At 42.8% G+C, this 15,027-nt stretch overlaps 1 protein-coding gene across 7 annotated transcripts in view; it reads right to left on the reverse strand.

Moving 5' to 3' along the window:
- Positions 1 to 737: 737 nt before the first annotated feature.
- Positions 738 to 15,027, reverse strand: part of RAPH1 (Ras association (RalGDS/AF-6) and pleckstrin homology domains 1) — a 360,831-nt gene continuing 346,541 nt past the window's right edge. For 6 of the 7 annotated variants that reach the window (XM_029606311.1, XM_029606310.1, XM_029606309.1 and 3 more), the window contains 2 exons: positions 12,318 to 12,460; positions 738 to 5,529 (listed from right to left, as the gene is read on the reverse strand). In XM_029606311.1, coding sequence (XP_029462171.1) covers positions 3,571 to 5,529; positions 12,318 to 12,460 — 2,102 coding nt within the window. In that variant the 3' untranslated portion in view covers positions 738 to 3,570. Of the gene's footprint in view, positions 5,530 to 7,276; positions 7,347 to 12,317; positions 12,461 to 15,027 lie in introns of all 7 variants that reach the window. The other variant, XM_029606314.1, reaches the window with a different exon arrangement.

The raw sequence follows: 15,027 nt of genomic DNA on the forward strand, positions 1-15,027 counted from the left end.
TTCCCAGACCTCTCCAGGGGACCCCCACAGCCCGACGGGTTTTCAGGATATGCATCGTGAATATGCATGAGATGCATGTACATATCATGGAGGTGCAGTGCATGCAAGTTTATCTCATGCATATTCACGGTGCATATCCTGAAAACCCGACGGGCTGTGGGGGTCCCCCGGACAGGTTTGGGAAGTCCTGGTCTAGACAGCTTGGGAGGAGCAGGTGGTCCCCACAGGACATCACTGGCCCCTGATTGTGGTAGCAGCCTGCCCGGGAGAATTTAAAAAGTACTGGGAGGGTTAGGGTTGGGATGAAGAGGGGAGGCAGCGGCATAGGAGGACTGGTGGAATCGAGTAGAGCTGGGAAGTGGGGAACGGCCAACTGGCTCAGATCCCTTTAACTTGTGGAAAAAACGTACAGCAGAGAGGTTTAGGGGAGGAGGCTTGGCCCAGCAGGGCCCTTATTTAGCTGCTCGGATGGGTGTGGGCTTAGATTCAGCCTCTAGGCCTATGAGATACCTTTTTTCTTTGTTTTATAAAGTCTGCATGGCACTGAACTGTCTATATTCTTCTGAATACAGCCGGTAAAGACTACAATTACTTGCAAACACACCAGACCAATAACTTTAAACCTGCTCTGAGGCAGGCCTACAGTTATCTGGCTAATTTAGCTGGTTATAGCTGAAAATCAGCTGAGTTAGCTGGATAGCTCTACCTCAACCCAAAACAACTTTTTTTTTTTTTTATCCAGATACATTTTAGCCAGATGACTTATTTATATACAATGTAGCCAGATAAGGGGCTCAGTATTTTTAAATAATTGCCATTTAGCCAGATTACTTTTAAGTTATCCAGATAAATGCCTTTGAACGTTGAATCCACAGTGCCTGGATGACAAGTACTCTACTTATTTGGCTTAGGCAATGCCTGTGTATGACATTTCCCTATTTCAGAATCTGGCAAAAGCAATGGTGAGAAACAGAGCAGAAATTCTCCTCCTCCTGCTAACCCCATATCAAAATGGCAGTTTTGCTTATTCCACAGAGGACCGATCCATTAGGTCCAACTTCTCAGCTGCAGATTACCATTCCTTAGAGTGGACATGGCAAACCCTTCTGGTACCATAAAGTGCCAAACTCCTAAAATTACCTCAGTTGGACTTCATCTCCCGCTGAGCCTCTTACGTGCCAGTAGGATTGGCTTTCCCGCATGCCACAGGTTCAGCCCTCACCGGCCTGAAGTATACAGCAGGCAAGGACAGTCTTACTGCTATGGCATTAGCCAAACAGAATTACATAGGCTTCAATTTTCACTCAATGTCGCAAACGTAGTTAAGGACACTTTAAGCATAAAATGATCAAATTTAAAACAACTTTGTGAACAATTGGAAAGATACAAAAATAGTCTGCATTGTCTTATAAAGCACAGAGTGGTGAGTTTTCATTGTCTAAAAACATACTATAAAATATAATTCAACATTTCCAGGAGACAGTTTGGGGGTTTAGAATGAAATCCAAACTCTTCTGGGAAGGCTCATGGTTTAGCACCTTCTTTCTGAAAAGCGGACTTTTTACCACGTTTAATCTGGGAACATTCTCATTCTACAATACATTGTTTTATCCGTCCACAAACTTCATCCAGTCTGCATCATGACTCGTGGATGTCATATCCTCGCATTAACCAAAGTCCAGCCTGCCTTTCTGGGAGGTATCCTAGCCTAATCTTACACTGTGCTGAATACATGCAGCATGGGCAAGAGCACGTACACTACAGCATCACAAAGTCTGGTACTTGGAAAGGACACTCTGAGATACAAAAAGGAGGATTTAAGACAGAAATTCGTAGTGTTCCTAACACGGAGGCGCAACCTTCATCACTCAGTGAACCACTTAAACAGCAAGAGTAAAGGAGAGTTTCTGGTGCACACCAGCCCAAAACGTAAGAAAAATATCACTCTTTTGAAAACAAATTTATTTTCCTCTTAGGTTATAGATAGTGATTTGTTATTACACTATGCATCTTTGGAGAAGCATTCTGCTGCCAACTTTCTGTTCAGATATGTTACAATCCTGATTAAGCACTAATTTCCCTTTATTGCATGGTTTTAAAGAGTCACGCCGAGGTTTCTAAAGAGGTGGTTACAGATCTTCAAGCTCAATGCTACAAGAATGTCAAGTCCAAGGAAAGCTTTCCATCTGTCCCCCTCCCCCCTTCAGCAGGGCCCAGAATTATTTCACTTGCTCTGTATTTTATTCATGGAAATTGTGGGGAGGGGGTCTCCTTTACTTCTGTGCAGGCAAACAATGGTGAAGGTACAGATAATCCCCTACTGCACTGTACAAGGTCACAAAACCACGGGTCACTTTTATGCACGCCAAATATTTTTCAAGTAAAAATCTTCAGTTTATAGCCTGAATTACAACACAACTTCCCTTGGGCTTTCAAGCATATCACAGAGATGAAAGCCCAACAGAGTATAAATATATGGTGACTTTTGTATACTGTGCTTATCTGTGTCCACATATAGAACGTATACAAAAGTGCAGTGGGTTTAATTAAATGTCAGCATTAACATTTATGCAAATCCAAATTCCAGGTGGCTCGAATGAGTTGTCATTGTTTCCTTAAATAATTTGTTCTGGTACAGAATTATAATACGTAATAGATTTTGCAAATACCCCATTCATGAATAAAGATCTCAGAATCCTTTACAATTTCAATCATGATAGAGACAAATGCACTGAACTCTGACCCATTACGTACCCGACATATCCTTCCATAGATATATTTCTTTTCTTTAAATATTTTACTTTCAGTAGTGTAACTACCAGAATGTTTAAGTATGTTGTCTGAATTTTTTCAAATGACGGTGCTGCTACAGTACTAGCTGATTATTTCAGTACTGTATCACCCATTCACTCAACATTAATGACTGAAAGATCTTTTCTTATTTAAAATGAACTTGGCCAATTGAGCTTAAAGTGGAAAATAAAACCATCACCAACTCAAATCAAAACCAAAAACAATTTAAGCAGTTTATAAGTTGAAGTTCCAACTACAAACACAGGATAAATTTATCAATTAATGTACTTCAGCTGACTGGAAAAATAAGCAAGGTATACAAAAACATTCTGGTTATTTTTATAATTATGTTATTTATATGTATGTGCGTGTGGAGATATACATACATACGCACTATATATATATATATCTCACACCGCATCGTATATACCTATATTTGTAACACATGCACAGACATGTCACGCTGACGTACACTACAAAATATATTTTCATAAATGCAGAAAAAGTAAGAAACTTTTTTTGGTCCTATCCATTAGTAGGATAAAAGACAATTGAAAGATAGAGAATGCCCTCCCCCACTATAAACTCCCAATCTTATAGAACTATATGTGAAAAGAGGAATGTATACAATTACTTTTTCGCTACCATTTGCAGATATTTCACGTGATCCAAGCTTACCACACAAGAAGCTCCTAGAAATTCTGTACAGATTGCCAGGCTGATTGTAGAACTGTCCTGAAAGCCCATCATGTGAAATGACAATGTCTCTGATATTGGTTACCAGTCTCTAGACAGCTTGGTGTTCTGGTCCCTTTTGGGAGGAGCCGGTGGTGGGCCCCTTCGTAATGTTGCATAACCTGATATATGGCTGCCTCCATAGCAGCTAGCCTTTTGCTGGTCACCTAGCAGTTCAGGTGGTGGTGGGGGAAGTGCCATGTCGTCCATTGTGGTGGTTGGTTCCGATCGGGACAAACGGGCAGAAGAAAGGGAGCCATGACGGGTGATAGATTTCCGCTGTAAGGTCCTGTTCAGGTCAGCCAGGAATCCCGGTTGCACACTAAGGCTGGGCTTAGGCGAGGTGGGCACTTGGGAGGCGACTGGCAGTTGTGGTTCCATGATGTCTGTCTGCATCAAGCGAGTGCTATCATTCCTCTTTGGGCGTGTAGGCGGTGGAGCTTTCTTCACAGAGGATTTGGACCATGTCTGAGGCTGAGGGTTAACAACGGCAACTTTTGGAGAAGTGTTGCCCGAGAACGGAGCTGGGGCATCCACCGGTGGAGGAGGGAGAAGATCTAATTCTGGTGGGGGTGGCGGAAAGTCTGAATCAGAAGGGGGAGAGGGAAACTCTACAACTGGGTCCTTTGCTGATATGCCTGAACCTGGTGTTTTCCCGGGAATCCCTCCTTGATTGAAAACTGTAGGTAGATTTATCCCAGAAAGATTGAGTTTCCCAGGCTTTGGAGGAGCTGCAGGAGGTGGCAGCGATTCCTTGGATGGTGATCCTGAAGGCTCCGATGGTTGTACAAATTTGCTGACTAAGCTGTCCACAGAGGGCCTCTTAGATTCATGGTACTCTGCAGAGCTGTTGGACTTGATGCTAGAGTTCCTCTGCGGTGTTGGCGGTGGCTTCTTCCCTCCAGGGCTGGATGTTTTGATGGGTTTTTTGACTGGAGAATTCATTTTATCAGGAGTGGATGGGGATGGTGGAGCTGGTGAGGTAGCAGGAGGGGGCGGTGATGGGAACACTAAGCTGCTCTCAGGTGGTGGCGGTGGAAATTCAGGAGAAGAAACCGAACCGGGCTGCCATTTAGGCTTGGCTTTGACGGCTGGGGGGGACTGTGGAGCCATCCCTGACGGTACGGATTTTGAGAGCTGAGGCTCTGATGGAGGTGGTGGTGGAAACTGACTGACAATCTGCTTCACAATAGACGGCACAGGTGATTGTGGAGAGGGAGGTGGCTTGGCAGAGAAGTTCTGCTGTTTTGGTAAAGTGGGTGGGGGTGTGGGACCTGCAGGAACGCCAGCTGCAGGGGCAGCTGGTGGTGGGATCTGGGAAGCGACTGACTTTGGCTGCTTCTTCACCGCCAGAACTGAAGGAACAGGAGCAGGGGTTGCGATCTGGCTAACAGGGGATGTGGTCTTAGGCACAGTCTGGGGTGGGATGGTTATGAGAGGTTTTTGAGGAGCCTGAGATGCTGGAGGAAGTGGTGGTGGAGGGGGAGGAGCAGCCTGAAACGTATTATTTTCCTGGATATGATGGATTTTCAGAGGTGGTGGTGGTGGGGTGAACAGTGGAACAGAGGAGGTACAGGGTGCAGGTTTTAGCATTGCCATAGCTGATCCTGGAGGAGGGGGAGGAGGTGGTGGCGGGGGAGGAGGTGGTGGTGGAATTCCTCCGTTAGGTGTTACCATCATATGAGGCTTTCCCGCCTGCAGATGTGGTGGAATTTGCTGGCTAATATCGGGTGGTTTGAATGGAGATCCAGAATACTGGGAGGCATTCTGCAATCTAGTGATAGTACTGTATTTGACAAACATGGATGTTGAGACTGATGGGGCTGTAGACTGGCTGGGAAGAGGAGGTGGAGGAGGAGGGGGAGGCGGTGGTGGGGGCGGAGGTGGGGGAGGAACGGGAGGGGATGGCTGCGAAGTAGCATGGGGAGTCACTGCCCTTGTCTGAGGTGATAAAGGGGGCACAAGTGATGTGAAGGGCCGATTCACTGACTCCATTCTGGCCTGCAAGGAGAAAGAGAGAAAAATGATCAAGCTGTGCTCTACAAATGCACAACTGCAAGGGGCATGGCAAAGGTTACAGCACGCAACAATGTGAAGTAAAAAAAAAAAAAAGCACAAGGAGCGAAAACCACAATGAAAACGGGTTTAGAAAGGACAGATGCTAGAAACTGCACTAAAATTCAAGGAAGCTGATTCTTCAGCTGCTATATACCTTCCTCCTCGCTCTACATGCAGGAATAAGTGTGCCTTGGGTTAGCGCTAGACAGCCATGGCCAAAGAGCATGTAAATAAGATAGCTTTTAACATACAGAGAATTTTATGAAGCACGGTCAATCCCTACAAAGCATACCCTGACCTCTCGGCATCTGCGATGATAGCGACAAAATAAGGAAATGCCAGGTACGGAGGGGAGAAGCCTCACATTCCAACAAGAGAGAGAGCGAGCAGTCCCATCAGCTTCCCTCCGGAGAGAACCCAGCTTGAGCAAAACTGAACCCAAAAGCCGGAGGGAGAGCAGGAGGTGGGAGAGACGCTCTAATACAGCAAAGTGAGAAAGGAGGGGGGAGGTGCACAGAGGAGCAAAGGATGTGGGGGAAGGCAGCCCACAGAAAAGGAGATGGGATCCACATGATCAGGGCTAAGGTTCATCTGGTTTTCTTTAATAAAATGATAATAATGAGCACCTGTTCATCACAGGCCACAGCCCTGGTGCCTTTTTACGGCTTATGAACGTCTCCCTGTCCTCATAACATCGTTGGCCTTGAGTGAAGGAGCAGGTTTCATGTTAAAATTGTACGCCGCATCGCTATGTCAAGGCAGCACTAGCACGCTCTTCTCTTTAGATACAGTGGCTTCTTTCTATAGTGAACTTTTGTTTGCTAGAATTAAAGCATTATATGATGCAATTCATACTGGGAAGGGAGGTTATTTCCCTGACAGATGCATGGTGTACTGACTAAGGGATGTACCAAGCCACATGCATATATAATTACAGCCTCATCTCTTTGTTGCAGCTATATGTTCTTTTTTGTCTCCTATCTGAAGGCAGAATGAAGGTTTAGTTTAAAATAAATAAACTGAATAGCTTCTCTTGGAAACACTGCACAAAGGAAATTATCCTGTAGGGTTTAGTCAAGTGATTCTATCTGCACCAAGCCATATGAGATCTCATCTCATACAAACCATCTAATAAGGCATCTACACAAAACTTACAATTATGCTTCATTATCTTAAAAAAAAAAATCCACAACACACACAAACCCTTTCTACAAGCCTCAGAGGTTTGTGAGATCCACTGAAAATCAAGCAGACAGTTCTATCAACTGAGCAAGCTCATTGGCCGAATGTCCACCAATGCCGTACAATTTTCATTACAATATCGTATGCTTCTCTGTTTATAGTAGCTAAAGATAATATCGGGGATCTCAGTATAACAGGATTTTACTGCACAGATTTTAGCTGGAAACGATTTCCTGAGCATCAGAACTTCATGTTACTGTTACAGTAAAACAAGATGAAATTCAAATATCTGAACCTAATCCACTTCAAGTGTGTGTTAGGAGGGGAGGTTATAGTGAAATAGGGAATACCTTAGTTTGGAACAATTAAAACAATGAGGTTACAAACACAGACTCTGGGGCAAATCAGATATTCAGAAAATGATTAGGATCTCTTTGGAAGGTTAGTCTGTGAAATTCTGGTTACATCAATCACCCAAGATAATGTGTTTTGAAGTAATACCCCTGACCTTAATTCTGCCCCGAACAAAGCGTCATGTGCTTGTAGACCTTAGCTGTTCTGGGCTTCCCTTTTGGCACCTGAGACAGTGAGGCAACAGGAGAAACACAAGCAGTATAAAAAAACAGATAGGGTGACAGGAGAGTAACAAGTGTCCAGCACTGTAAGGCACCCTTGTGTATACCAGGGAGCAATTTTCACTAGCTCACATTGCTACAGAGTACACGGGTCCTGTGTACATGCGTACCTTGCAGTTAATTTTGAAAACTGCACACAAGGAATACGTGTACAAAGAGTCCACATAGTTGGTACCTGCTATTTTTTTTTTTTTTTTTTTTTATCGGTGGCAGAACACAGCAAAACCAAATCTATATGTGTTGTATTCCTCCTCCAACCTAAACACAACCCAGGGCTGCGGCTTTTTAATTCAGCTATTCAGAGGCCTAATTCATTCTTTAACTACTGTAAAGAGTTCCTTGGATTTGTTGGAAGCCAGCTCCATTCCCGATTGAAAATAACTGTATTTGGCTTCCCATACAGCAGCTGAAGTGGGACTACTGTATTATTTAAAATCTAAAAAAAGACAGTAGTAGTAAATAAAGGCAGAAAAACTCCAGATTAGCCCATCTGATCTGTCCAGTTGTGATTCTTTTGCTTTGGATAGATGAGCATATCAATTCCCATATTCAACCTAACACCAGCTCTCCAATCTCTACCTAAGCTTTCAACTCTTTTTCTACCACAGTCCTTCACTGAATTTAATTTCATTTCTGATTCCACCTTTCATGACGGTTCAGTCACTTCAAAGCAGACTACATTCGGGTAGTGTAGAATCGTTTCTGGCCCCAGAGGGCTTACAATCTTGCAACATTTGAGGTGGAAAGCCATATCAGTCTCAAGCACAACCAGAATCTGTTCAAGTACTGGCTTCCACCAGAAACACTGGTAGCTATTTTATAACCCTGTCATCTTCCTCTATGATTCTTCTAAGACCAAAACTAAAGCCAAACATCAGGTCCCCTTCCATGTCTTATTACCAAGTTTTCTAATAAACCACAAAGCTTCCAAAGCTAGTGAAATCATTTTCCAACACATCCGGTCTTCCCATGATCATCTAAAGTCACGCCATGCAGATTATCCCATAGGCTGTTAGGACCATAACTGCTGCTTCATGCAGGTTACCCCTTGGCCGTCCACATGGCTTGTGGAGCACTAGGTTAGGCTTCCACTCTCTCTTCACTTTTGAAGTAAGGATCCTCTTATTTATATCATAACCATTTTAGCCTCCACCACCTGCTCTGGGAAGGCATTCCAGGTATCCACCAATTTCTGTGACAAAATATTTCCCGATGTTGATTGTGAGTCTACCCTCCATGGGCCTTCAGGTCATGACCACTAGTTCTACAAGTTTCTTTCCACTGAAATTGGATTACTTCTTGTGCACTTTCAAGTATGTAAAACGTCTCTTCTTTATGGTATACATCGTTAAAGTCCTTTAGTCTCCTCTTGTATGACTTTTTGTGCAAACCTGCACCATTTTGGTTGTTTTTCTCTGAACCACCTTTAGCTCATCCATATCCTTTGGAAGATATGACCTCACCGATAATCTGTACAGAGGCATTATCACCACATTTTTGTCCACAGGTATGCCTTCCCTATGCACCCAGCATCCATCTGGTTCTGGTCGCTGCTATATCACCCTGCTTTGCCTCTTTGAGAGCAGAAGCCACTATCTTCCGGTCAGTGCACATCAGCTTCTCTCCCATCATGCACTGCTCCCTCATTTTCTGCACTCCAAATGCTCAACTCTGCACTTTTTTGAAGCTTAACTGTCAAGTATTTGACCATTCCTCAAGCTTTCTTAAATCACTTTTCTGTCTGCTCCCTCAGAGGTGTCCATGCAGTTGCAGATCTGCACGTCACCTGATTTAACTTCTAACTCCTCCACAATATTGCTCCCAAAAATACTGAAGAAAACAGGCGGCAGGATAGATCCCCTAGGCACCCACCTTTCTTTCCTCAAGAGTGAATTCCATTTTCCACTACTTTCTGATGTCTACCACTCGACCAGTTTCTAATCCAGTTCACCACTTTGGGACCCATCCCCAGGCTGTTCAGTTTATTAATGAGCTTCTTATGTGGGACAGTATCAAAGGCTTTGCTGAAATTCAAGTAAATCGCATCCAGTGCATGCCCTTAATCTAATTTTCTAGTGATCCTATCAAAGAAATCAATCAGATTTGTTAGACATGATCTGTCTCTAGTAAAGCTTTGTTCCCTCAGATTGTGCAGTCAAATTTATTGTAAACAGTTCCCTATCCTTTCCTTCACTGGAGCTTCCATTAATTTTCCCACCACTAAGGTAAGACTAACAGTCTGCAATTACAATCTCCTGTTACCACTTTTATGAAGAGGAAACCACATCCACTCTTCTCCACTGCCATGGAACCATTCCCAAGATCTAGTGAACAGGTCTTTCAGCAAAGCCACCAGATCTTCTCTGAGTTCCTTTACTTTCCTAGGCTATATCCTATCTGGGCCCATGGCTTTTTCCATTTTTAGTTTTGCTAGTTCCACACAAACATTTTCTTCCTTAAATGGCTCTGTATCTACCCCATTGCCATATACCTTTCCCAACAATCTGCAGGCCTTCTCCAAATTCTTCTTCAGTGAACAAACAGAAGCCTTTGTTTAGCATTTCTGATTTGTAGTCTCTCTTCACACACACTACTCCTCATCTCCTCTCAAATCTTATAATTCTACCTCTGGCCTCCCTCCTTACACAGACATACCTGAAAAAAAAGTCCTGTCACCTTGCTTTTATCTTTAGCTATCTTTTCTTTCACTTGCACTTTTGTCATCCTGATTTCTTTCCTTGTCTCTTTCTGCTTATCAGATAGTCTTCTTTTAGAGATCCTTTATACTTTCTGAATAGTAATCTTTTTGCTCTTACATTTTTAGCCACTGCTTTGGAGGAATAAACCTGTTTCGTTTTTCTCTAACTTTTATTTCCTTTCCTGACAAAGATTTGTTGTCATTACTATAACTATTTTTAGTTTAGCTCACTGTTCTTCCACTTTATCTACCTCTTCCCACCCTGCCAACTCCTCATTAAAATATTTCCACATTTTACCAAATTCAGGATTTTTGAAATCCAAGGACTTTGAGCTGTGGTCATTATATTGAAGCCAACCATCTTATCACCAAAGTGCTCAACTATTTGCCTACCAGGATGTTAGAAATACTTTCTTCATTCTTAAGTGCCAAGTCCAGTACTGCTTCTTTTCTCATGGGTTCCATATCCATAAACCCTGCTCTTTGAAGGGACTCTATGCTCTCTCTCTCGCTCTTCTTCTAACAGAGTCTGCAAATAGGATACTGCAATCTCAAACCAACACTGCATGCCCCCCTTCATTCCCACCTTTGGCCAGATCTTTTTCCTTTTCCTCTGCCTGGGTTGGAGGGCTATATAGACCACAGCCATGTAGATGGATCTGCCATCTCCTCTTTCCAAGATGACCCACAGTGCTCTTTCCTTTCCATGCCCTCTGCATTTCAGTTGCTTTCAATTTTGTTTTCAATATTAAAGAACTTCTCCTCCCCTTTTTCTGGCATCCCTATCCTTCCCAAATTCTAGCCCAACATGATCATATTCCATTCATAGAACTCATTGAACTGCATATCCCTATGATTGCAAAAATATCCAGGTCTGCCTCCCAACATAAGGCCTTGAAGGTCTGGAATTTTATTGTCTAGTCTATGAGCGTGTGTGTTCATAACCTCCAGCTATTTCTCCTCAGCTGGTCTGCACTCTGTATGGTCTAATACTTATACTTCTAGTCTACCTGATACTCAGGAGTAAACTAATGAGCTCCATCCTTGTGTTTTTTTCTGCACAATCCTCATTTTCTCATTCAGGGTGACAAGCCAAATCAATCAGTTTCCATCTGCCACTGCCGCCTCTAGTTTAAATGCCAGTCAATTTAGGATCTGAATTGCTTAGGATTCTTTTTCTTCTCAGAGAAATTGTAGACCATCACTATAATATAGCCTTTTATTGCTCCATATATGGCCCTATCTTCCAATATATCTAAAACCACCTTCTGATCACCACTTATTGAAGTCTTTGATATAACATAGCCTTTCCTCTCCCTTACCCTTAAAAAGTAATATCTCAGAAAATGCTATGATCTTTGCTAAGTGTCTAAGCCCCTTTCCTAAATTCCTGACACCCTTTCCAGTCAGGTCACTGGTCCCCATTTGGACTAGGACATCAACTTCAGAGCCCTTGATTTCTTTTCCTATGATAATAAGAATCTGATCTGCAATCCTGCTAGATGAGGATCCCAGTAAACATTTGACCTTTTTGTTTCTCTCCAAATGTGCCCCCAAGTTACTGCCTTTGATAATAGACACCCAGCAAGATTGTTTTCTGTTATGGGATCTTATAACACTGCCTTCAGATTTCAGTGTACTGTAGGTGTCTTTCTGCATCTGTTACCACGTCAGATGCTTTTCTTGAATATCAGCTGGTGCAATGCTGTGAAGGCATTTTGCAGGGGTATAATTTTGGGGGAGTGCCTCTGCTTCACAAGCCTTATCCTAACAGAACCCACTGTAACCCATCTAATTTCTGATACACTGAAACTAGTGGTACAGTACATTGGGAGAAAAGGAGATGAAAGAGATCCCAGAAAATAAAGTAATGCTGCATTCATACATGTATAGGTAAATCTCTCAATCTCCCACTCTTATCATTAGACATGTGCATTCGTTTTAAACGAATTAGACAATCTCAATGAAACTGTCTAAGTCGTCACGGTTCGATAGCGCCCAAAAACAGAAACATTTTTCCGAAATTTTGGAAAAATTCATATTTTGTGTTAGTGCGCACTAACACAAAATTTGGGAACTACGGAAAAAACAACCCCAAACTGTGGAAAAAATGAAATTACCTGCAGGGGACCTGAACCACAAACTGAAAAAACTCCAAAAACGAAGCACATCTCTACTTACCATAGCTCAGTCCTAGATCTACAGAGTTTAGTTACCTTGCTGGACTCCTCTAGCTGAGTGCCACGTTTCCAAGCCTCTGAGAAGATGGAGCTAACGATGCTTTGGGAACGTACATGTCCCGTTGGTTGGGTGTCTGAGACTCCACTATCAGATTGATTGGAGTGATTTGACTGAGACTCTATAAAATAATATGAAAAGGATAATATTGACAGCAGTTCTGAGGTTAAAGGCCCAAAAACTTGTTTGCTTCTCAAACTGATTGCATGCTATATTCGTGGAGGACAAATGCTCACTAACACTGGTGGCTTTTTGGTATAAATTTCCAGTGCTACTGGCTGCTTTCCAGATGGAAGACCTGGTAGAAAAAAGTAAGGTTAAAGGGAAAAAAAAAGTTAAAAACAAAATAGGACTGTGGTATGTATATGAGGCAAAACTTCAATTTGTAAGAATTAGGACTGATCCTGCAGAACTTATGTATTGCTTTACTACTCATGATTAAATCAAAAAGCACACAGGAGAAAGGAGGAACACAAAAAGAAAGCACTTGAGCAGAAGAGAGGGACAAAAGAGCCACATGAAATTCCATAATGAGAGAGGCTGGGCAAGAGACACCACAAAAGGAAGAGGACGGGGCCATGGAGGAGCATGCAAAGGACACCTCATGCTGGGTACTGGGAAATAAGACACCACAAGATAAGGGGGACAAAGCAAGAACATCATGAAGAATATGAAGACTTCTCTTTGCAAAAGCCTGTTTTTTTGTCCCCTCTGGCATTCTTAACAGCAATGGAAATCTATTAGGAGATTTATTGGGGACATTGGTACTTTCTGGGTTTTTTTTGTACTATTAGCATCAAATAAAATCTTACAAGAGAAAAAGTACTTTGAAGCTTTTTGCACTGTTAATAGTTTTGTTATTTTTAAGCCATGGCTTTTCCCAATTTTTAATTTTACTCAGATGGGGCACATAACAGTAGCCAGTAAAAAGCCCTGTACAGAACAGCCATGGTGGCAACCACCAGAGACCAGGTCTCCCCTTGGACCCTGGCACGCATGCACCCTAAACCTGGCCACTAGGTGTCAGGATTGCACTCCCTCCTAAGAAGCTAAAATCTCTGCTTCTGCAGCATCCCCATATCCTGCCAGCTGGAGCGAGAGTCATGCTTCCTCTATGGCACTGACCCAGCAGGCCAGTCACGTGGGTTATCCTTTACGGTAGAAACAAGCCCATTAAACTTTTACTGAAAAGTGGGAATACATCCCCCCCCCCCCCCCCCACTACCTCTACTGTAGTGAATCAGATATAGAGGGACCTGCAAAAGTAAAAGTAACAACTGTTTACAAATAAGATCCAGTAAGCGATTTTTATTTATAATTCTACAATTTCATGTACCGTACAAAACACTAATGTTGCCTACAGGTCAGTGCAATTGGTTATTTAATTAGCCTGACAAGCATGACAATAGATTTGTGGAACTCCAGTTCCCCAATAATAGAATTTTTCTCACTCTCATTCTACCTGGGAGCAGTATGGCAACAAACATTTTGATCCCCATAATCTCTCTGCATGCACAATGAATCTACAGGTGAAATTAAACACCCGAAAGTAGCTTTAAATTTGCAAATGTAATTTGTGCTAGTCACACGGAAGCCCTTAGATTCTACAAACTCAAAGATAACTTTCAATATTCATGCCTGATTGCTTACTGGTTTGAACATATTAGGTGGAAGGCGGCACCCTCTAAGATTATCGTGGTTAGAGGTACTGCAATAAAGGAATTAACAAACAGAAAAGATCCTAGTGGTTAAAGAATAAATATAAACTGCTTTGTTAGTAATATGTTTTGAAGTAAACATAATACCTGGCAGTTACTTGGATGATACAGACATGTGCAGTCATTTGCAATGAAATAGGAAATAAAGACAATATTTCCTATTTCATTACATTTCAGGAAGAAAAAAAAAAAGATAGGAAAACCCACGAAATTTCGTGTGGTTTTCCTAGCGCTTTTTTTCAGGTAGTGCACACCTCCAAAAAATAAATAACCACCCCCAAAATGCACCCCAACCTTTCAAAATTAAATTAAATATATAAGCCCCCCACCCTCCAAACTCCCCAAACTCCCTGGTGGTCCAGCGGGGGGCCCGGGAGCAATCTCCCATTCCCAGGCCGTCGGCTGGCAGGAATCAAAATGGCGCCAGCAGCCCAAGTGGTTGGGGCTACCGGTGCCATTGGCCGGCCCCTGTCACATGGTAGGGGCAATGGATGACCGGCGCCAATTTGATTACTGCCAGCCGACAGCCCGGGAGCAGGAGATCGCTCCAGGGCCCCTCGCTGGACCATCAGGGAGTTTGATGAGTCTTGGGGGGGGGGAGGGTACATTTGATTAAATTTGAAAGGTTGGGCGGGTTTGGAGTTTTTTTTCCCCTAACAAAATATCAATGAAAAAATAAAATCTGACTGGGGGGGAGGGGGTGGTGGACCGAAATGGCCCACCCCAATCTGAAAATGAAACAGACCTGATACAAAAAAGCTATGTACACCTCTATTAACTACATTAACAATTAGTTTTTTATTGTTCAAATTGCACTTGGGGGTGGGATTTGATATGTTGCTCAGCAGTAATGAAGCAGTAGATGTACAGCATGAAAACAATAAATATAAAAAATGCATCATCTGCAGAAAAGATGGATATAGTCATCCATGCACCAACTCTGGGAGGCATTTGGAGACCAAGGATTTGA

The sequence above is a fragment of the Rhinatrema bivittatum genome, chromosome 6 (genome assembly GCF_901001135.1).
Source record: "Rhinatrema bivittatum chromosome 6, aRhiBiv1.1, whole genome shotgun sequence".
NCBI lineage: Eukaryota > Metazoa > Chordata > Amphibia > Gymnophiona > Rhinatrematidae > Rhinatrema > Rhinatrema bivittatum.